This window comes from Fistularia commersonii, chromosome 15 (genome assembly GCF_037954325.1).
Source record: "Fistularia commersonii isolate RoL2024-O1a breed Wild chromosome 15, RoL_Fcom_v1.0, whole genome shotgun sequence".
NCBI lineage: Eukaryota > Metazoa > Chordata > Actinopteri > Syngnathiformes > Fistulariidae > Fistularia > Fistularia commersonii.
Genome location: NC_141298.1, coordinates 12577906 through 12603590, shown reverse-complemented (window position 1 = coordinate 12603590; position 25685 = coordinate 12577906). Strand labels below are relative to the sequence as shown.

Here is a 25685-nt window from a genome sequence, read left to right as displayed (position 1 = left end):
TAATTGGTTGTAAATTAAATATAAATGAAATAAATTAAATGAAATGAATGATAATAAATATGAACGGATTTAGAATGTGATTCATTTATATGTTTTTTTTCTCAAATTCAGAAAAATTGTGGTGAAACAATGACATTTTTGCTTAAAAGAATGAGTTTCAAAGTTATATTCGATTGGGGTTATTAAGAAATTAAATATGATTTAAACATAAAACAAAAGAGGAATTAAACATATCAAATAAAATGTAAATAAAAACTAAACAATTCGTCAAGAACAACCACAGACAACCCCCCCCCCCAGCACACACACACACCACCACCACAACATCCCATCCCCCCCAGGACAGACATGGTCATACACACAACTGTAACCCCCTCCCCTCCGCCCATCAGCAGTTCCCTTGATCAGTATCCCCCCACATCTCATAGTACCCCTGACACTTTTCTCCTGTTTCTTCATCTCTTTTCCACACTTTCCACTGCTCTGGACTGTTGACCCTGTTCACAGATGCTGACTTCTGCTCTCAGTCTAGTTTCCACGACTCTTTCCCATAACTTCATTGTATGGCTCCACAACCTTATCCCTCTATAGTTGCTGTAATTCTGCGGATCCCCCTTATTCTTAAAATTGGGCACCATCACACTTCTTCTTCATTCTTTAGGCACCTTCTCACTGTAAGATCATGTTGAATAATCTAATCAGAAACTCTACTGCTGCGTCTCCTAGACACTTCCACACCTCCCCAGGTATATCATCAGGACCAACTGAACTCCGCTCTGTATCTTCCTGTACTCCTGTCTGTTCTCCTCCGTCCTCTCAGTATCCCACTTCTTCTTTGCTAACCTCTTTCTCTGTATATACTCCTGCACTTCCTCATTCCACCACCAAGTCTCCTTATCCACTTTCCTTCCAGATGACACACCAAGTACTCTTTTACCTGTCTCCCTGATAACACTAGCTGTAGTTGTCCAATCATCTGGAAGCTCACCCTGACCACCAAGAGCCTTTTTCAACTCCTCCCTGAAAACCATGCAACACTCTTCCCTTTTCAACTTCCACCACTTTGTCCTCTGCTCTTCCTTTGTCTTCTTGATCTTCCTTTTCGCCAGATTAATCCTACAATTCACCATCCTATGCTGTCTGGCTACAATCTCACCTACAACTACTTTGCAGTCACTGATCTCTTTCAGGTTACCTCGTCTATACAAGATGTAGTCTACCTGCGTGCTCCTACTGCCACCCCTATAAGTTACCCCATGTCCCTGTCTTTTCTGGAAAAAAGTGTTCACTACAGCCATTTCCATCCTTTTTACAAAATCTACCACCATCTCTCCCTCTGCGCTCATATACTGTATATCAAATCTGCCCATTAGTTCCTCATCCCCTATTGTGTCTACACCAACATCCCCATTGAAGTCTGCACCAATTACTTCTCTCATCTCTGGGGATATTCTGCATCTCTTCATCTATCTCATTCCAGAACTTCTCCTTCTCTTCAGATTCGCATCCCACCTGTGGGGCATAGCCGCTAACAACATTGAGCATCACACCTTCAATTTCCAGTTTCAGACTCATAAGTCTTTCTGACATTTTTTTCACCTCCAGAATATTCCTAATAAACTCCTCCTTCAAGATAACTCCTACTCCATTTCTCTTCTTGTCAGTACCATGATAGTACAACTTAAAGCCTGCTCCTAAGCTTCTAGCCTTACGACCTTTCCACCTGGTCTCCTGGACACACAGTATATCCACCTTCCTTCTCTGCATCATGTCAACCAACTCTCTACCTTTTCCTGTCATAGTCCCAATATTCAAAGTCCCTACTGTCAGTCCCAAGCAATGACTCGCTTGTTTGGTTTTCGCAAAAATTTTACGCCGGATGCCCTTCCTGACACAACCCTCTGCATGAGACCGGCTAAGGGAGACAGGGCCCATGTCGCCATGAGGCTGCATTAATACAATATCCACCACATTTTCTATTTAACCTTTGAATCTATACAGTGATCCCTCGCTATAAGACGGTTTACTTTTTACGGTTTTGCTACTTCACGGATTTGCATCGTGCATTGTGTTCTGCATTCTGATTGGCTTAAAAGTCACTCCGCTTCTTCTCTACCTGTGCATCAATAACGTTGCACTTTAATATGTACATGTACGTAAAACAGCTTGCCAAACTTACATTACGTACGTGCAATTTCTCTTGCAATTTCGAGTTTCTCTAAAACCTATAATGTTGACAAAACGCTCTGGACCGACAAAAGCACTTGCGGCAGGGCTCAAAAGGTAGTGGAAGATGCTATCTATCGCAGATAAAGTTAAACTTCTGGACATGCTAAGGGAAGGTAAAAGCTATGCGGCTGTAGGTTGGCATTAAGGAATTAATGAATCTTCCATTCGTTCCATAAAGAAGGAAGAAAAAAACACAAGGACGACAGCAGCAATAAGTTTCGCAGCAGCAACAAGGTCGCGGTGGGCGGTGCTAATCTCCGCAATTTGAAGCTTTCTGTTCACATTGATGATTAAAATTAATATTTGACAGTACAGTACAGAAGTTATTTGTTGAAAAAAACGTTTCAAAAGTACAGTACTTTTAGTTGTGAAACAAATGATTGAGCCTGTAAAATGGTTTGTTCTTTCATTTCAATGTATAATAGAGTATTTAAATGTATAGTAATTGTAAAAAAAAATAAAGGTTTCTATTTCACGGATCTTCACGGATGGAACGAAACCCCCGCGAAAAACGAGGGTAGACTGTAAATACAAACAAACATTTGACTAATTATTTCGGCACCGGACATGACGTATGTCATTTTTTCTACTTTCCACCAATGTTATAACTTAGGGGGCGTGGCCAACGAGTGGACCGGAAGTGGAGCCGAGCTAGCAGCAGCAACAGCAGTGTAGTGGGGCGCCGACTACGGGAGACAAATACATTCAAACGTTTTTCCTGATAAAATTGCTACAGTTTGATGAAAGAGTAACTAGTCCACAAACGAAATTAATCGGAGGGAGGCAATGAAATTTGTAATAGTAAATTTGTTTCATTCAAAGGTGAGACTTCGGCGGGCAGCAGGTAAGAGGCTAGTAGCATTAGCATCGAGCGTCTTACCTATCGCTTGTCAGTTCAGGACAGACTTGTTGTTAACGTTCTGTGTTCAATTAGATAGTGTTCGATTACAATTCAATGTATATGCTGCAATCGCTGAAGTTGCGCAGCAGTTTGTAGGCAAAACCTTTCTGAAATATTTGCATGTTAGTCTGCATTTTAGCAAAAAAAAAAAAAAACAGATTATATTGTGAGGAACAAGCAGAGGCGTGAAGGTTAGCTGTGTGTGAATGACAGGTACCCGAGAGGAGCGGTGAGGCTACAGGATGGAGAAGTTTTTAAGTAGGCTAGTAAACAGTAAAGAGCAATGTAAGAGGATATTTATGGATGGATTTAACGAGGAAGTGGTGTTAGTTGGCATGAGAAAAAGGGAATGCAGGGAAGAGATGGATGCAGAGGGTTTTCTGAAGGGAGAAGATGAGGGGAAAAGAGGGTTCCCAGAAAGTTTTCAATGGTAAAGTAACAAAACTTTATCTATCCAACATTTGGCACTCAATCATGTTAAATCATTCTTTCTCATCAATCAGACCTGTAGAACAGGCAGTTTTTAAATCTTGCTGTGACTGTCTTAAGTTAGGCAATTCTGTTGTTCTGTCTGACGAGTTTTTTTTCCCAGCAATATGAATGGCAAAATTGGCAGTGATTTAAAAAAAAAAAGACTCAGGTTAGGGTAGGAGTGAAAGGAAAATGTGCGTTATATTTCCCCTCAGCACATTCATTTTAAAGATAATTGCAATCATCAAATTGGCACATGAAATGATTCATTTGATCTTTTTTTAGTTTTCTGAACAAAGTCTAGAAATTAGGCCAACGTTAACCGTTAACATTTTCATAACCCATTAAAATAGCTCCCAAATTCTCATTGAATGTTGTTCAATCATTCATTTAACATCTGCTGTGATTTCTTCGAGCGACTCAGACATTCTGGTGTGGATTCAAACGTGAAGAGTAACGTCATTTCTGACGACAACGAAGCCGAAACCCCACGTCAACGGCAGCCTCTGCTGTGGTGTCCAATCTTAACGTTGAATAAAGTTCCTGTTGCATCATTATGGATTTTTCTGTCCTTTTTGTGTTATATGTCTGTTATAGTTATATATCTCTAACTTTATCATAACAGAAAAAAATATAATTTTACCTTTTCTATCAGGGGCACTCACACTTACGCCCCCGCCTCCGCGGTTGGCGAGGGGTGGCTGGTGCCCATCTCTCAGCCTAGGCCACCCTGTATTGCACAGGGTCATTCACACCATTCATTCCTAGGGATACTTTACAGTTGCCAATCTACTTAAATGCATGCTTTTGGCCAGTGGGAGGAAGGGAAGAACCCACGCGGACACGGGGAGAACATGCCAACTCCACACAGAGGACAACTACTCACAGTGGTTGATGTGGGGCTTGAACCCAAGTTGCTTTGCTGTGAGGCAACAGCTCTGACCGCTGCGCCACCGAGCCGCCCAACAAGAATCTGTGCGGATGTTATATTTCACATTTAACTTACCAGAAGTTGCCTTTGTTGTCAGCACATTCAACAAAGTAAAGATCAAAGTATTTCATAAGAGTAGTTCATTCATTCATTCATGGTAGTGTAGTAAAAATAGTGTAGTAAAATAAACTGATATATTTTACTTATTTCACTTCCAGTGATTCCTTTGGATGTTTGTTCTGAGCATAAGTATCTCTCAAAGTTAAATCCAATGTGACTGATTGAATAACCCCAACCTGTAAGTTATGACTCTTTACCCAAACATTATCCAAACTAACATCTCAGTATGTCACATCTCCCATATGAAATCATTCTGTAACCAAAACAAGTTTAGTTTCATATTCAGTCTCATTTTATTTCAGTTAACAATTAACTTGTGAACACTGAAAAGGAAATGTTATGGGTTGAGTCACTGTCAGATGGCCTTTTGCTTCTCCATGGGTTGGTGTTCCCTCAGACGCAGCAGGCATAGTGGCCGAGATGGTCATGTTTATACATACATATACATACTTGTCCTGTTTGTTATAAAGATTAGCAAGAGGTGCCTAAATACCATACATGTTTGCATAAAAATGTATACATACATGTACACATAAATGGAAACATACATATATACACATACAAATGATTACATTCATACACACCTACATACATATATACATACACACAAATATATAAGTACCATACAGTACTATGCATATGTACACATTCATAAATATAAACTTACATACATATATACATTTACACCTACAAATATACAAACACCTACATAAATACATTTACACATTATACAAACCAAAAAATGTTAACTTGCATGTATGTATATATATATATATGCATACATACATAAATATACACAAACACATACATGCATCGATGTGTTTGTGTGTATTTCTGCATATGCATATATATACACACATACATACATTCATACAAACAAACACATATGCACACATAAACATAAAAACATACAGTTAAACATACATATATACAAACAAATACATACATTTATATACACGAACATATATACATACAGATATACATATACACATACATACACACCTACATGTATACATGCATACATTCACACTTAATGAACACATGCAAATAAACATACATACATTCAACCATATATACATGCTAAAGAATATATACAGACATTCATTTGTATCAATAACCATACACACATACATGCATACAGCCATACATATCCAAACACATAAATACATACATATAAACATATTTGCATACATGCATACACACATACATACTTACATATATACATGCAAACATACATACATACAAACTTATATACATACATATACACACACAAACATACATATACACATTCATGTTTAATTATATACATACATGCATACATACTTACCTGGATACATACATACATATTTATATACATACACATCTAGACATATATACATTTACACAGACATACATACATGCATACATACATACATTCACACACGTATAAATATATACATATATACATACATACATTCCTATATACATGCTTAAACAAATCAGAAAAGACATACATACACATATGTACATGCTCACATAAATACATTCAAATACACATACATTAATATATACATACATACATACATACACAGAAACATGCATATATACATACATGATACACATATACATACATACATACATACATACATATAAACATATATACACACATACTTACAGGCTTACATACACACAAATGTACAGACATACAATCAAACATACACACATACATACACACAAATACACATGCATACATACAGAGATTCATACACACATTCATATATACACAAAAACATACATACAAAGATACATACATACATACACGCATGGATACATACTTACATACATACAGACAGACATACATATACACATACTTAGAAATGTACATGCCGCCTTTTTTACACACAAACATACATATATACATACATACATAGATACAAACGTACTTGCATACATATAAATATCTATACACACATACCTACAGGCTTACATACAGACATACATACACACAAATATACATACATGCTTTCAAACATACATGCATACATACATAGATACATACATACACACATACACCCTTACATACATACATACATACATATTTGCATAGATACACACATACACACATACATATATACATACATACATTAATACATACATATAAACATATATGTACACACACAGGCTTACATACGGACATACATACACACAAATATACATTCATCCATTTAAACATATATGCATAATACACACATACATACATGCATACATACATATGTGCATACATATACATAAACACATACAGACGTACAAAATTATATACATTTATACATGCGTGCATACAGAAATACATACATACATATACACATATACTTATAGGCTTACATACAAACATCATACACACAAATATACATACATACATACATTCAAACATCTACACATAATACACACACACATACATACATACATACACTCATACATACATAAATTTATACATTTATACACATATCGATACATACATACATACAAACATACATACATATACACATACATACAAATACACTTGCACACACAAACAAACATACTTACGTACATACATATAAACATACATACATACATACATATAAACATACATACACACATACTGACCAGCTTACAGACAGACATACATACACTCAAATCTATACACATACATTCAAACATATATACATGATACACACATACATAGATGCATTCATACATACAAGCATACATACATACATTTATAAATACATACATACACACATTCATAGATACATACAAATACACATGCATACATACAAAGATTCATACACACATTCATATATACACAAAAACATACACACAAACATACATACATACAAATGTACAGACATACATTCAAACATATACATACATACAGATACACATGCATACATACAGAGATTCATACACACATTTATATATACACGAAAACACACATACAAATATACATACATTAATACACGCATAGATACATACTTACATACATACATATACACATACTAAAAAATATAGATACCAACATTTATATGACCAACATACATACATACATACAAACGTACAAACTTACATACATACATACATACATATAAACGTATATACACACATACCTAGAGGCGTATATACAGACATACATACACACAAATATACATACATACATTCATACATACATGCATACATACATATATGCATGGATACATACATACACACATACACCCTTACATACATACATGCATGCATACATACATATATGCATTGATACACACATACACCTTTACATACATACATATATATAAACATGTATTCACACACACAGGCTTACACACGGACATACATACACACAAATATACATACATACATTCAAACATATATACATAATTCACACATACATTCATGCATGAATACAAAAATACACACATACATACATACATACATATATTCATACATGCATACATGCCTATTTACATATATACTTAAAAATATACTTACAGACATTAATACACAAAACATACATACATACATTTATTTACATAAATCTACATACATACAATCAAACATATATACACACATACATACATACATACAAACAAACACATACGCACACATAAACATAAAAACATACAGTTAAACATACATATATACAAACAAATATATACATTTATATACACGAACATATATACATATAGATATACATATACACATACATACACACCTACATGTATACGTGCATACATTCACACTTAATGAACACATGCAAATAAACATACATACATTCAACCATATATACATGCTAAAGAATATAAACATACATTCATTTGTATGAATAACCATACACACATACATGCATACACCCATACAGCCATACATATCCAAACACATAAATACATACATATACACATATTTGCATACATGCATACACACATACATACTAACATATATACATGCAAACATACATACATACAAACTTATATACATACATATACACACACAAACATACATATACACATTCATGTTATATACATTATATACATACATGCATACATACTTACCTGGATACATACATATATATTTATATACATACAATTCTAGACATATATACATTTACACAGACATACATACATGCATACATACATACATTCACACACATAAATATATACATATATACATACATGCATTCCTATATACATGCTTAAACAAATCAAAAAAGACATACATACACATATATACATGCTCACATAAATACATTCATATACACATACATTAATATATACATACATATATACATACATACATACACAGAAACATGCATTATACACACATATACACATACATGATACACATATACATACATACATATAAACATATATACACACATACTTACAGGCTTACATACACACAAATGTACAGACATACAATCAAACATACATACATACACACAAATACACATGCATACATACAGAGATTCATACACACATTCATATATACACGAAAACATACATACAAAGATACATACATACATACACGCATAGATACATACTTACATACATACATATTTACAGACATACATATACACATACTTAAAAATATACATACCGACATTTTTACACACAAACATACATACATACATAGATACATACGTACTTGCATACATATAAACATATATACACACATACCTACAGGCTTACATACAGACATACATACACACAAATATACATACATGCATTCAAACATACAGGCATACATACATAGATACATACATACACACATACACCCTTACATACATACACACATACATACATATATACATACATACATTAATACATACATATAAACATATATGTACACACAAACAGGCTTACATACGGACATACATACACACAAATATACATTCATCCATTTAAACATCTATACATAATACACACACACATACATACATACATACATACACTCATACAGAAATAAATTTATACATTTATACACATATCGATACATACATACATACATACAAACATACATACATATACACATACATACAAATACACTTGCACACACAAACAAACATACTTACGTACATACATATAAACATACATACATACATACATACATACATACATATAAACATATATACACACATAATGACCGGCTTACACACAGACATACATACACTCAAATATATACACATACATTCAAACATATATACATAATATACACATACATAGATGCATTCATACATACAAGTATACATACATACATTTATACATACATACATACATACACACATTCATAGATACATACAAATACACATGCATACATACAAAGATTCATACACACATTTATATATACATGAAAACACACATACAAATATACATACATTAATACACGCATAGATACATACTTACATACATACATATACACATAGTTAAAAATATAGATACCAACATTTATATGACCAACATACATACAAACATACAAACTTACATACATACACACATACATATAAACATATATACACACATACCTACAGGCGTATATACAGACATACATACACACAAATATACATACATATATTCATACATACATGCATACATACATATATGCATGGATACATACATACACACATACACGCTTACATACATACATGCATGCATACATACATATATACATTGATACACACATACACCTTTACATACATACATACATACATATATATAAACATGTATTCACACACACACAGGCTTACACACAGACATACATACACACAAATATACATACATACATTCAAACATATATATACATAATTCACACATACATACATACATACATTCATGCATGAATACATAAATACATACATACATACATATATTCATACATGCATACATACCTATTTACATATATATACTTAAAAATATACTTACAGACATTAATACACAAAACATACATACATACATTTATTAACATAAATCTACATACATACAATCAAACATATATACACACATACACACATACATACACATATAGATACATACATACATATACACATACTTAAAAATATACATACTGACATTTATACACACAAACAAACATACATACATACAAACGTACAAACTTGCATACATATAAACATATATACACACATACCTACAGGCTTACATACGGACATACATACACACAAATATACATACATACATTCAAACATACATGCATACATACATATATGCATTGATACATACATACACACATACATATATACATACATACATTAATACATACATATAAACATATAAATACACACACACACAGGCTTACATACGGGCATACATACACACAAATATACATTCATCCATTTAAACATATATGCATAATATACACAGACATACATGCATACATACATTCATACATACATACAGAAATACGTACATACATACATACGTATACACATATACTTATAGGCTTACATACAGACATCATACACATAAATATACATACATACATTCAAACATCTATACATAATACACACGCATACATACATACATACATACACTCATACATAAATAAATTTATACATTTATACATATATCGATACATACATACATACATACAAACATACATACATATACACATACATACAAATACACTTGTACACACAAACAAACATACTTACATACATACATATAAACATACACTCATACGTACATATATTTATACATATATACACATATCGATACATACATACATACATACAAATACACTTGCAAACACAAACATACATACGTACATACATATAAACACACATACATACATATAAACATATATACACACATACTGACAGGCTTACACACAGACATACATACACCCAAATCTATACACATACATTTAAACATATATACATATTACACACATACATAGATACATTCATACATACAAGCATACATACATACATTTATACATACATACATACTTAAAGATATACATAGACATTTATACACACAAACATACATACATACAAATGTACAGACATACATTCAAACATATACATACATACACATGCATACATACAGAGATTCATACACACATTTATATATACACGAAAATATACATACAAATATACATACATACACGCATAGATACATACTTACATACATACGTATACACATACTTAAAAATATAGATACCAACATTTATATGACCAACAGGCATACATACATATTTACAAACTTACATACATACATACATATAAACGTATATACACACATACCTACAGGCGTACACACAAATATACATACATGCATACATACATATATGCATTGATACACACATACCCCCCTACATACATATATACATACATATATATAAACATGTATTCACACACACAGGCTTACACACGGACATACATATGCACAAAAATACATACATCTATTTAAAAATATATACATAATACACACATACATACATGCATACATACATATGTGCATAGATACGCATAAACACTCACAGACATACAAACCTACATACATTCACATACATACATACATATATACACATATACTTATGGGCTTACATACAGACATACTTACACACAAATATACATACATACATTCAAACATATATACACACATACATACATGCACACATACTTACATACATATAAACGTACATAAATTTATACATATATACACATATTGATACAAACATCCATACACTCAAATACCTCAAATACACTTGCACACACATACACACTTACATACATACACTCAAATACACTTGCACACACTTATACACTTACATACATACATACACACATACATATATACATACATACATATAAACATATATACAAACATACTTACAGGCTTACTTACGGACATACATACACACAAATATACGTACATACATTCAAACATACATACATAATACACATATACACACACTAATTCATACATACATGCTTACATACATACATACATATAAACTATACACAGATACCTACAGCTGTTCATACGGACATACATACACACAAATAAACATACATATATTCATACATACATGCATACATACGTATATGCATTGATACTCACACACATACAAATACACTTGCACACACAAACAAACATACATACATATAAACATATATACACACATACTTACAGGCTTACATTCAGACATACATACACACAAATGTACAGACATACATTCAAACATATAAACATACATACATACATACATACATACATACAAATACACATGCATACAACCAGAGATTCATACACACATTCATATATACACTAAAACATACATACAAATATACATACATACATAATTAAAAATATACGTCAACATTTATACACACAAACATACATACATACATACATACATACATACATACAAATGTGCAGACATACATTCAAACATATACACATAATACACACATACATACATACAGACATTCATACATACACACAAATACACATGCATGCATACAGAGATTCATACACACATTCAGGTATACACGAAAACATACATACAAATATACATACATACATACACGCATTGATACATACTTACATACATACATATACACATACTTAAAGTATACATCGATGTTTTTACACACAAAAATGCATACATACTTTCATACACATAAATCTACATACATATAATCATACATATATACATAATACACACAAACATTCATACATAAATAAACACATACATACTTATAAAAAAATATACACACATACTTACAGGCCATCATACAGACATACACACAATTATATATACATATATTCAAACATATATGCATAATACACACATACATAGATACATTCATACATACATGCATACATACATATATTGATACACACATACATTCATAAAACATACACACACTCATATGTACATACATACATAGATTCATACACACTTATATACATATTTTCATACATATACATAAAAATAAACATACAGACATTCATGCACACAAACATACATACATTAATTCATACACATAAATCAACAAACATACAACCATACATATATACATGCTTACATACATACAGAAATACACATCTACATATAATCATATATACACACATACTCACAGGCTTACATACAGACCTCATACTCACAAATAATCATACATACATTTAAATATATTTACATAATAAACACATACCTACATACATTCATACATACATGCATACATACATATATATATATATATACATACATACACATCTACATATATACCTACATACATATGTAGATACCGAGATAGATACATGCATATGTACAAACACACACCTAGATACATACATGCATACATATACACAAACATACATACAGACACGGGATGAATGTAAATCTCCTGGGCAGCCTCTCAACTTTTTGGCCCAGAGGATCTCATTCAAACTGTTCCTGAGGCGACACAGTTGCTCCGGCTGGTGGTCACCGATCCGGCTACCACAGCATCGGCGGAGCGCTCATTCTTAGCACTGAAAAGACTCAAACATACAGTCGGAACAGGGCCGATCAAGGATGACTGTCTTCACTGGCAGTGATTTCCATTGAGACAGAAAGACTTTTAAAACTGAGACAGGAAAGATAAGGAAAGAAAGATAAGGAAGACTTCTACACCAAGTTATTGATGCTTCAGAGGGAGCGGCGCATGGACTTAATTTATAAGTAAAGGTAAGAGATAATAACGTTTTTTCACATGTGCTTTTTTCTATGCTACAGTTTGTATATGTAAAGAATCCTGATATTATATTTTAAACAAACATGTGAACTGCTGCCAATAAAATTGTGAATAACATACTCTGCAGGGTTCATATGTTTGTAAATCTGACTGTTATGACGTCAATGCCTCAACAGCCATGAACCTCACCGCACGTCACTGCATACGTACATACATACATACATACATACATACATACATACATATATACATACTTAAAAATATACATACAGACATTCATACACACATACATACATACTAATGTACCTACATACAAACATTCATGTCTTCATGTATTCATACATACAAACATTCATACATATAAATCTACATACATACAATTATACATATATACAGTCAAACATATATATGCATACATACCTCCATACATGCATACATTTATCCACACATATACAAATAGATCCACTTATACACACATACATACATATATAAATACAGACATTCATACACACTAACATACATACATATTTACATACCTTCATGCAGAACTACATACATACACACACACATACATACATACACATACCTACACACACATACATACACAAATATATGTATGCATATGTGAAAAGAATTTCCCCTAGTCATTTATGCATATATACAGTATCTATCTACATACATACTGTATATACACATACACATATGCATATGTGTTCATACGCATGCATGTGTATTAACATGCATATGTTAATACACATGATTGATTCATTAATTAATGTGATGATTGATTATTTATTGACTGATGTGGCCCAGCCCTTGAAGACTCTGGTGAAGACCTGATCTACATGAAGGATCTCTCTCGCTGTGAATCAATAAAATCTGACTGACTGAATCCACAGGGAGGCGGGAGAATAAGAAATAACACAAATTACACACAAACACGCACTAAAATTTCATAAAATAATTAAAATCTGGAAAACCATCATTTAAAAAAAACATATAAAATGTAATTTTTTAATTAAAATGCATATTAATGTATGGAGGGAGTATTTATTTTTTTTCAGAAACTCAAAAGGTAAAACAAAAGCCGACAAAAAAAGGAAAATGTCTCTCAAAATACAATTGACACTTTTACATGAAATTATCAGTGAATTAAATGTGTATGAAATATATGAAAAAATATAAGTAATGAAATTTAAATGAAAAATTAGATTCTAAAAATAATTTGAAAACTAATTGAAAATAGAAACTAATAAAAAGAAAAACAACACAACTATATGTAAAGGTTATATCTGTTTTTAATTTAGGTTTAATCAACAGACTAATTGATTAATAATCACTAATCAATTATCGTAAATACATATCTACATGCATTTAATAATTGTTATATGTATACATACCCAAATACATACGTACATTTACACGGATTTCAACACACATATGCACACAGACACAAATACAAACATACACAAACACACATGTAACACACACATACATATAGACAAACACACACGTATATATACATACATGTAATGTGTTCTTCTTCATCCTTCTGAGAATCACGTCTATGTTTCAATGAACTCCCGATCCGGTTGTTCCACATCTCCTGACTCAGGTCTCGTGTGTGAAGAATAATCGGTGTTCCAGGTGTGGAGACGAAGAATGTGGAACCTGTAGAACTGGATCAACCAAGCAGTCGGATTTCATTTGGGAACATGGACCAGCTGGTCACGTGACCTTCAGGAGTGCCTCTCGGCAGGTCTGAGGTTCTGGTTGTGGACCAGGATGGAGGAGCTCCTTTCCGTGGCGGGGGAGCAGATGGAGCTTCTGCAGGCGGAGTGAAGAGACTAAGCAAGCAACTCTTAGAAAACTTTATTGTTCATCCGGAACGCAAAACGTCTATACAGGACAGAGGAAGTCCTTCCACCCCAAACCCAGAAGAGAACAGTGATCATCTGCAGCAATGCAGGACAGACAGACAAAGAACCCCCAGGACCTCCAGACAATGGTTCCAGCAGGAGTCAACCAGACCGTCAGGGGACATGATGCTCTAGAAGGTCACATCAGGACCAGAACCTGTTCGCCGGGGGGAGGGGGACGTTATCTAAAGACAGTAGAGATCCCAGGTGGTCCTGGATGATGAAGACTTCAGGAGGACAGAGGAGACACCAGGAGCAGGAGTTGCGGGGGTCCAGGTCAGGAAGCAGGTCCTCCTTCACATCTGGTCTCTGAGTTTGGCAAGTCTTTGGGAGAGCTCATCCTTCAGGGAGAGATGGGGGTTAGTGCACTTCCTGGTTCACTCTGTCACTTCCCGCTTCTATTTGACTCACTTCCTGCTTCACTCTGTCACTTCCTGGTTCTACCTGATCCCCAGAACCTTGCTGCAACCCATTTGAAGACCGACAACGTCACCCAACGAGCCAATCACAGCCCTCCTCCTCGCAGGGGGCGGGGCTAACGCCCTCCTGGGAACTTTTCATGTTTCTAAAAATGTCCGTTGCCATCTTTGAAGGCCTGCATGGTTTCTACTTTAGAAGTCTTCTCACGTGATGGTGGCCTTCACCACCACTAGTTCCTCGCTGCCTGGCTCAATGGCTCGTTCCTCCGGACATACAAGGGAGAAGCTCAGAACCTCCCGCCTGGAGTCGGGTTCCAGCGGACTTACCTGTTCCGCTGAGGCCACGCTGGTGCCCACCGAGCCCATCTGACCCTGAGGGAGCTCCATGTTCAGGTCCAGCCTGGAGAGGGACGACACACGTCAGAGATGGTCCAGATCTGAGGAGAGCATCTCCAGGGATCGGCCGGGCTGAGAGCTTACCCTGCTTCGTCGGCCATCTCGTGCAGGAGAGATTCCACCTGGTTCTGAAACACACCGGACCGGGTCAGCTGTGTGTATGAGTATGTGTGTGTGTGTGTGTGTGTGTATGTGTGTGTGTGTGTGTGTGTGCACGCGCTCATACCTGAGGCGTGGTCAGGGTGGTGGTGCTGCTCATGGTGTCCTCCATCTGAGCCGTCTGGACGTCAAGGGTCTCGAACTGGTGCTCGAACTTGTCCATCAGGGAGGAGATCTGAGTCCAGAAGATGGAAGCGATCAGAAGATGAGGGAGGGAGGTCTTACCAAGGAGGTGGCGGAGAAGGAGGAGGTACCTTCTCCAAGTTCATGGACTTCAGGGTGGCATCCATCCCTTTGACCACGCCGGACATGGACTTTGTCACCTGGGAGGGTCAGTTAAGTTCAAGTTAAACTAAGCTAGGCTAAGCTAAGCTAGGCTAAGCCAAGCTGAGGTGGCGGGGCCTCCTCCAGCAGCACCTGGTTCATGGTGATGGCGGTCTGGACTCTGGCCGCCACGGCGTCCACCCTGGCGCTCATCCTCAGGTAGTTCACCGACTGGTTCTTCTGCCTGATGGCGTTCTCCGCGTGGATCCTGGCCACCTCCATGTTGCCCTTCTGGATGGCCTGGAGGAGCAGCGCTGCTATCAGGTTCTGGTCCAGGTCTCCCCTGCCCCCCAGCCCAGAACCCCACTTACCTTCTTAACCTTGGCCTTCTCTGCTTTCTCCTCCTTGTCACACTTCTTGGAGCTGTGGAGGAGCTGCTTGGCAGCAAACTTCAGGTTGAACAGATGTTCTGGGGCTTGGGTGAAGGAACAGACACAACCAGCACCACCACTACTGACTGACTACTAACTGACATATGACTGACATACTACTACTAAATAAAGTACTAAAGAAGAACGAGACAGTACTACAACTACAAAGTACCTCAACTACAAACCAGACACACTATAAACTACAGACACAGTACATTAGACACACTACTACTAACAAACCAGTTCAAACTACTAGAAAAACAACTGGATTCCTACTACTAGAACTACTGATACTCTAGACATACTACAACTGCTGATACTGTACAAACAAAATACTACTACTGATACTTTCCATAGAGTACAACTACTGATACTAGGCAGAGACAATACTACTAGTGATTCACTCCAGACTCAGTACTACAACCGCTACTCTACCCAGACAACACTACTAGTAGTAGTAGTACTACTCTCCCCAGGCGGTACTGCTACCGGTACTCTCTAGACGTACTTCCACAGCCAGAGTCCAAACTCGAAAAATCTCCTGGTGTTGAGTTTAGAGGGCGGCTTGTTGCGCTTGAACCGCCGTTAGCCTCCGCGGCCCGGAACTGCTCCTATCCGCGGCGGCTCCGGTTCCGTTCGTCGGCCGCCGGTCCGGGTCCGACCGGCCCGACCGAATCGGTTTGTTCTCACCTGTGACGTCACGACCGGGCCAGCCGCCGCGGTCGGTACCGGGGAAGGATACTGTCCATGGCGGGCATCCCGGGCGGCTGCGCGTCGAACCGGGAACGAAAAGAGTTGTCAAGGTAACGGACCGGACCGGCGTGGGGGACTCGGGCCTGCTGGGCTTCGGGCTGCGACCGCGACCGACTACACTTCCGGCTTTCTGATCAAAATAACGTTGACGTCACGGTCACGTGGAGCGGTGTCTAGCTGACGTCACGGGGACTGCCCCCGCCCTCACACACACACACACACACACACACACACACACACACACACACACACACACACACACACACACACACACACACACACACACACACACACACACATAGTACAACACAGTACAGTTTATTTCCAAACATGAATGAAAGAGAAATAAAGTAGTCGCCGGAGGTGGACCGGGGTTACCGGGGTTACCGGGGGAGTTACCGGGAGGAGGGGGTGATGGATGTGGAGGCGGCGGGCGGAGGGGATGACTCACCCGCCGCCCCGCTCCCCCCGCAGCGGCGCGGCAGTGCGGCGGCTCCTGGTTCTCCCGGCTCCTGGACGCGTCCCGGTCCTCGGAACCACGACCCCCTCCTCCCTCCTCCCGCCCGGGCGTGGATTCGGTGCCGCCGGTCGCTATGGTAACGGCCGACCCCTGACCGGAAACACTGGCAGGTGAGCTCGAACCCGAGTCCCGGTTCGGTTCGGAAGCGGAGAGCCGCCGTGAGAACCGGGACCCTCTGGACAACCCCAGAAGTCTCTGGCTTCCCGGGGGGGTTCCCTGTCTCCCTGTCCGCCGGTTCGGGACGGAGCTTCGGTTACGGCTCCGGTTCTGAACGGCGGACCGGGAGGGAGGGATGAGTCAGAGAGCCGCGGCAGGAACGCGTGGTCACCGACACATCTGGAACATTCGGTTACCAAAAAGTATATTATATTATATTATATTATATTATATTATATTATATTATTTTTAAATATATATATTCTTCTTTTCGTTTGGGCTTTTCTCTTCAGGAGTCTCCACAGTGAATCAACCTTCTCCATCCAAACCTATTCTCTGTATCTTCTCTCATACCAACTAACTTCAAATCCTCTCTCAGTACATCCATAAATCTTCTCTTTGCTCTTCCCTTTAGACCTCCAATTCCAGCATCCGTCTACCAATATATTCACCATCCCTCCTCTGTCCATGACCCAACCATCTCCGTCTAGCTTCTCTGACCTTCTCTCCAGAATATCTAACATGTGTTGTTCCTCTGATGGACTCATTTCTGATCCTATCCATCCTGGTCACTCCCAAAGACAACCTCAGCATCTTCATTTCTGCAACCTCCAGCTGTGCCACAAGTCTTTTTGTCATTGTCAGTTTCTAGTCCATACAGCACCGCTGGTCTCACCACCGTCTTGTACACCTTTCCTTTTATTCTGGCTGATAATCTTCAATGTTATAGTACACCTCACACTTTTCTCCACCCATTCCAACCTGGTTGAACCCGTCTCTTCACCTCTTTTTTACACTCTCCTTTGCTCTGGACTGTTGACCCCACTCCCTGTAGCATCACTGTTCCACTCGGGTTCCTCCCATTCACACACATATACCCTGTCTTGCTCCGACTAATCTTCATTCCTCTCCTTTCCAGAGCATACCTCCACTTGTCTAGATGTTCCTCTACCTGTTCCCTTGAACTTCTCTGTTAAACATACAGCAAACCTCACCAATGTCTCACAGCTATCATACATGTCCTGCGCCAGCCTAACATACTTAAGATACTTCTCTGCCCCTCCAGACTTCCTCATACAATACCTGAGTTCCTCTCTCTGCACCCTGTTGTATGCTTTTTCTAGTTCTACAAAAGTGCAATGATGCTCCCTCTGACTTTCTCTATACATCTCTACTGCATTCTCAAACCAAAAACTATATCTGTAGTACTCATTGTAGGCATAAAGCCATACTGCTGCTCACAATTCCATCTCTCATCGGTACTGTATATCATTAGGACCAAAGCCTTCCTCACTTCCCTTTTACTAATTTGTGCTATTTTGTGGTCTACAATAGTCACCTCTTCCACCCTTGCCTCTTTCATTTTCCACATTCATCAGCTCTTCAAAGCACTCTTTCCATCTTCCCATCACTCCTCTAGCATCTGTCAATACATTTCCCTCTCTGTCCTTAATCACCCAGACCTGTTGTACATCCTTTCCATCATTATCTCTCTGTTTCACCAACCTGTATAGATCATTCTCACTCTCCTTACTGTCCAACTGAGCATACAGTCCTTTGTTTTGCCTTTGCCTTTTACCTCTATCTTCCCCTTACGTTGTATCTCCCTGTACTCCTGTCTGTACTCCTCTCTCTTACAAGTTACCCTATGTTCCTGTCTTTTCTGGAAAAAAGGTATTCACTACAGCCATTTCCATCCTTTTTTCAAAATCTACCACCATCTGTCCCTCTGCATTCCTATCCTGGATACCAAATCTACCCATCACTTCTCAATCCCCTCTATTGCCTTCTCCAACATCCCCATTGAAGTCTGCACCAATTACTCTAATTTCTGGGAATATTCTGCATGACTTCATCTAACTCATTCCAGAACTTCTCCTTCTCTTCAAATTCACACCCTGCCTATTGGCATAGCCAATAACAACATTGAGCATCACACCTTCAATTTCCAGTTTCAGACTTATAAGTCTATCTGACATTCTTCTCACCTCCAGAACATTCCTAACAAACTCCTCCTTCAAGATAACTCCTCCTCCATTTCTCCTCTTGTCAGTACCATGATAGTACAACTTAAAGCCTGCTCCCAAGCTTCTAGCCTTACTACCTTTCCACCTGGTTTCCTGGACACACAGTATATCCACCTTCCTTCTCTGCATCATGTCCACCAACTCTACCTTTTCCTGTCATAGTCCCAATATTCAAAGTCCCTACTCTCAGTCCCAGACTCTTTCCTTTCCTCCTCTCTCTCTGCTTCCGAACACGCACTCCTCCTCTTCTTCTTGTTCTTGTTCTTCGACCCACAGCAGCCCAATTTCCATTAGTACCCTGTAGGTCATCAGTACCAATGGCGGTCGTTGTTAACCCGGGCCTCGACCGATCCAGTATGATTTGGTTATTATGGTTGTTTGGTTTTGGCAAAAGTTTTACGCCGGATGCCTTTCCTGACGCAGTCCTCTGCATTTATCCAGGCTTGGGACCGGCTCAGGGAGACACTGTTCTATTTCACATTATATTATATTATATAATCTAACATTTGGTAATTAAAGTTATTTGTATTTCAAATACCCCAAATGTTTGTCCGTTGGTTTCCCTGCTGATCCCGGCGTGAAGATGGATGGATCTTTGCTGCTTTGTGAAAACACCTCACATTTCATTCACATGTTCATCCTGGATTCATCTCAGGCTGGAGGGGCTTCAGCTGCAGAACATCTGGAGACAAACAGAAGGACCACTCGTTCATCTACCCATTCATCCACACCACTTCGGATCCAGAGGTGAGGGTCCAGGGGACAGAGCCTATCCCAGCGGTCAGTAGGCGTCAGACCAGAAGGAGCATCTCACATAGGAAAAGATTCTCTGGAACTCCTGAAGTGAAGACGCAGGAACCGGGTTCCACTCAGAAGACCGCCTGAGAAGCAGAGAAGGGGAGGAGCTCATGATCCCATTATCATCGTCATCACCATCTCCATCCTCACAGCCATCTTCATCTTTATTCATGTTCTCCCATCACCTTCATTGAAGTCTGTGAGGTCTTCAACATTCTCCAGGTGTTTGACAACGTTCTCCTTCCGTTCCCCAAATGAAGAACCGAACGAGAGGAACAGGTTTGACGAGGTCTCCCGGCTCAAGGTCTTCACGGTCAGTCTGAGAGGAACGAGGGTGAAAGGAACTGATAGGTAGAACATCTCGGCGCGAGTAGAACATCGGTACTTTTAAAATGACTCAGGAGATGTTCCTCACACAACACCAGTTCCTGCTCCTCAGATCAGAATGACGGCGCTGCAGATGGAGAAGAGGTTCCACAACCTGACGGCCGACCAGCTCCAGGTCCTGGACCGGGTTCTGACGGAGGAGATCCCCATCCATGGGCGGGGGAATTTTCCCACCCTACAGGTCAGGGCCAAAGACATCATCCGCCTGGTGAAGGAGCAGCTGGTGGAGAAGGACATCCAGGTGAAGGACATCCGGCTCAACGGCGTGATGGCAAGCCACGTCCTGGTGAAGGACAACGGCCTGGGCACCCGCGACTTGGACATCATCTTCAGGGTGGAGCTGGCACGGCAAGAGGACTTCCAGGTGATCAAGGAAGTGGTGCTGGGCAGCCTGAGGGAGCTCCTCCCCTGCGGGGTGAACCGTCGCAAGATCACCGGCCTGACCATGAAGGAGGCCTACGTCCAGAAGATGGTGAAGGTCTTCAATGAGCACGACCGCTGGAGCCTCATCTCGCTGTCCAACGACCGAGCCAAGACACTGGCGCTGCACTTCATCAGCGCCCTTCGGAGGCAGTTCCAGTTCAGCGTGGACTCCTTCCAGATCATCCTGGACCGCATGCTGGAGGTCTACTGGGAGAGGGAGCGTGGCCCAGGGCCGGGGAGGCTGCATCAGGAGGAGAAGAAGGAGCAGGAGAACCCCATGGGTCATGACCTTGAGGAGGGTGAGGAGAACGGCGCCGCCGTGACGAGCACCGGAAGAAGAACGCATGAGGATGAAGCTCCTGAGGTGGGCAAGGATCATCCTGGTGCAGAGGATGAAGATGGAGGGCGTGAGGAGGAAGAACCAGCGACCTTGGAACCGACACCTCCACTGGACGATGAAGACGGGATGGAGGACGTCCGCTCTGAGGAGGTCGGCATCTCGGAGGCTCGCGGTGAAGAGCAGGGGGCTTTCTGCATGGACCGTTCTTCTGCCCAGTCTCCTCGGGCTTTGGTCCCAGATGTCAGGAGGCCACCGGCATGTGCGGCTTCAGCCTCCCAGGTAACTGCCGTCCACACGGAGACACCGGCCGATCGGGACGGAGGCGATGGAGGTGAAGCCCCTGAGAAGACCCGACCGGAGTCTCAGCTGGAGTTGTCCTCCCCTCCTCCGCCGAAGAAGACCTGCAGTCCATCCCAGGCTGCCGCGCCCGGGTTCTTCTCCCCCCCAACTCTGCAGAGGAAGCTGTCCCGGAAGGTCCTCTACCCCCCCGCCCCAGAGAGGAGGTCCCTCCTGACCGACCTGTCCAACCTCACCGCGCAGATGGTTCCTCCCATCGGGATGCACCAACCCCTCCAGCCTCCTCCTCTTCTGGACCATCAGCTCCACACTCCGGGACCCTTTCAGGACTTCCCTGTAGAACCCCCAGAAGGTTCCTCCTCTGGGCCAGCTTCAGAAGAAACGTTCAGGCCGAAGCAGGAGGAGAAGCCTCCTGATCCAAAGACCCCTACCCGGCGACCTCCGGCCGAGGAACCTGGCCCCTCAGGCTGTGGTCTCCAGGGGGCTGAGACCTCCATCACCGTTGAGGCCGAGTGCATGTACGGGGACTTCGAGCGGGCCATGGACCACCTGAGGAACCGCCTGATCGCGACCCACCGCCCCGAGGAGATTCGTGGCGGCGGTCTGCTGAGGTACGGTGACCTTCTGGTGCGAAACTTCCGGCCGGCCAGCGAGCCGGAGATCAGGTCCCTGGAACGCTACATGTGCTCCCGCTTCTTCATTGACTTCCCCGACGTGGGTGAGCAGCGGCGCTGCATTGAGGCGCACCTGCAGCGCCACCTAGCGGGTGGCGAGGAGCGCGGCCGCTACGCCTTCCTGATGACGCTGCGGCGCGTGGTGGATACCAGCACCGTTTGCCTAATGGGCCACGAGCGCCGCCAGACGCTGGACATGATCACCGTGGTGGCGCTGAAGGTCCTGGGCGAACAGAACGCCATCCCCAACGCCGCCCGCGTCACCTGCTTCTACCAGCCTGCCCTGCCGTACGCTGCCGTTTTCCCCCCGCAGGCTCCACCCCCTTTGCTCTACCACCCCCAGCCCCTGCACCTGCACCTGCACACGGGCCCGGTGTAGCCACAGGCCTGGACAACTTCCCCCTCGGGTTAGCGGTTTTAGCAGACGCACCCACACCTTTGGACGGCGGAGGTGGATGAAGGTCAAGAGGTGGCCCTGGAGGAGAGGTGTGGTGCTTTCAAGGCATGGACTTTTGGAGAGGAGAAAGCGGCGCTCTGGAGCGGAGGGGAACCTTCTAGAACCTCTCCTGGGACACGAACCCTCTTCAGGTCCAGGCTCTTCGTGCATCGTGGTTGCATGTCGTCTTAAATTCAGTGTTTAGAGAAGCTGCATCTGAGGACCTCATCAAATCAAGACTCCATAATCGCCACCCTTTAGAACCCAGGGAACACATGTAGACCAGAGCCTCACCTGGTTCTGTCCATCTGCTGCATTCCTGCATGTTTTCCAGAAAAGAAGAGCGCAATTCTTGGGACTCTTCCATTCTCGAAGCAGAGTTGAAGGAAACACATTTCCTGCAGATTAAATCTCACACCTGGTTTGAACCTGATCCTGGAACTTCCTGTGGTGGTTCTGGTCCTTGTCCAAAAGGACCCCCTTCCAAACACTGCTCCCACAGTGGCAGATGTTTCGGTGAACCTTCTCTTCTCCTGCTCTGTGGACTGTGCATGTGGAGCTGCCCTCCTCCATCTGACCAAGTATCCTCCTACAGGACCTTAATGGCAGAGGGTCACCTGGAGGTGTTCCTTGTTCCTGGTGTAGCTGTCCTGAGTGGTGTTCTCCAGCCTGCAGATGTGGCGTGTTCCTGGTGGAGGAACCCCGTGGTTCATGTTGTTGTCGTGCCAATAAAGGTCGTTCTTCTCAAGTGTCCCCTGGGGATGGAGCCTTTAAGCTCACCTGAGCGTTTTACCGTCATCCACACAAACATGGCATGAGGGGGCGGAGCTACTCGTAGGCGGGCGTTCCAGAGAAGCTCTGCAGAAGAACATTGGGTGTTCTCCAACTCACAGCAGAGGAATGTGACTCGGCCGGCTGATGACAT

General features: G+C 40.4%; 2 protein-coding genes and 1 long non-coding RNA gene across 4 annotated transcripts; 1 reads left to right on the top strand and 2 right to left on the bottom strand.

Annotated features, from left to right (window-relative positions):
- Positions 1-16217: 16217 nt before the first annotated feature.
- On the bottom strand, positions 16218-18848 carry chmp1b (charged multivesicular body protein 1B). The gene is made up of 8 exons (XM_086160259.1): positions 18692-18848; positions 17890-17987; positions 17672-17818; positions 17509-17577; positions 17322-17429; positions 17180-17223; positions 17027-17099; positions 16218-16621 (listed from the first exon to the last, which is right to left on the bottom strand). Exons 1-8 carry the CDS (start codon positions 18705-18707, stop codon positions 16577-16579), a joined length of 600 nt encoding a protein of 199 aa, XP_086016385.1. The 5' UTR covers positions 18708-18848; the 3' UTR covers positions 16218-16576.
- A 137-nt stretch (positions 18849-18985) lies between these two features.
- LOC147226562 (terminal nucleotidyltransferase 5C-like) lies at positions 18986-25504 on the top strand. Of its 2 annotated transcripts, XM_086160257.1 has the most exons (4): positions 18986-19332; positions 22061-22152; positions 22464-22516; positions 22643-25504. In XM_086160257.1, exons 1-4 carry the CDS (start codon positions 19121-19123, stop codon positions 24701-24703), a joined length of 2418 nt encoding a protein of 805 aa, XP_086016383.1. In that variant the 5' UTR covers positions 18986-19120; the 3' UTR covers positions 24704-25504. The 2 variants fall into 2 exon arrangements, with proteins under 2 accessions (XP_086016383.1, XP_086016384.1); XM_086160258.1 differs by having other exon boundaries at positions 19304-19332; positions 22061-22554.
- Positions 21466-22755, bottom strand: LOC147226563 (uncharacterized). The gene is made up of 4 exons (XR_015107178.1): positions 22619-22755; positions 22389-22522; positions 22220-22286; positions 21466-22087 (listed from the first exon to the last, which is right to left on the bottom strand). It is a non-coding gene; the product is annotated as an uncharacterized LOC147226563 (long non-coding RNA).
- Positions 25505-25685: the final 181 nt, after the last annotated feature.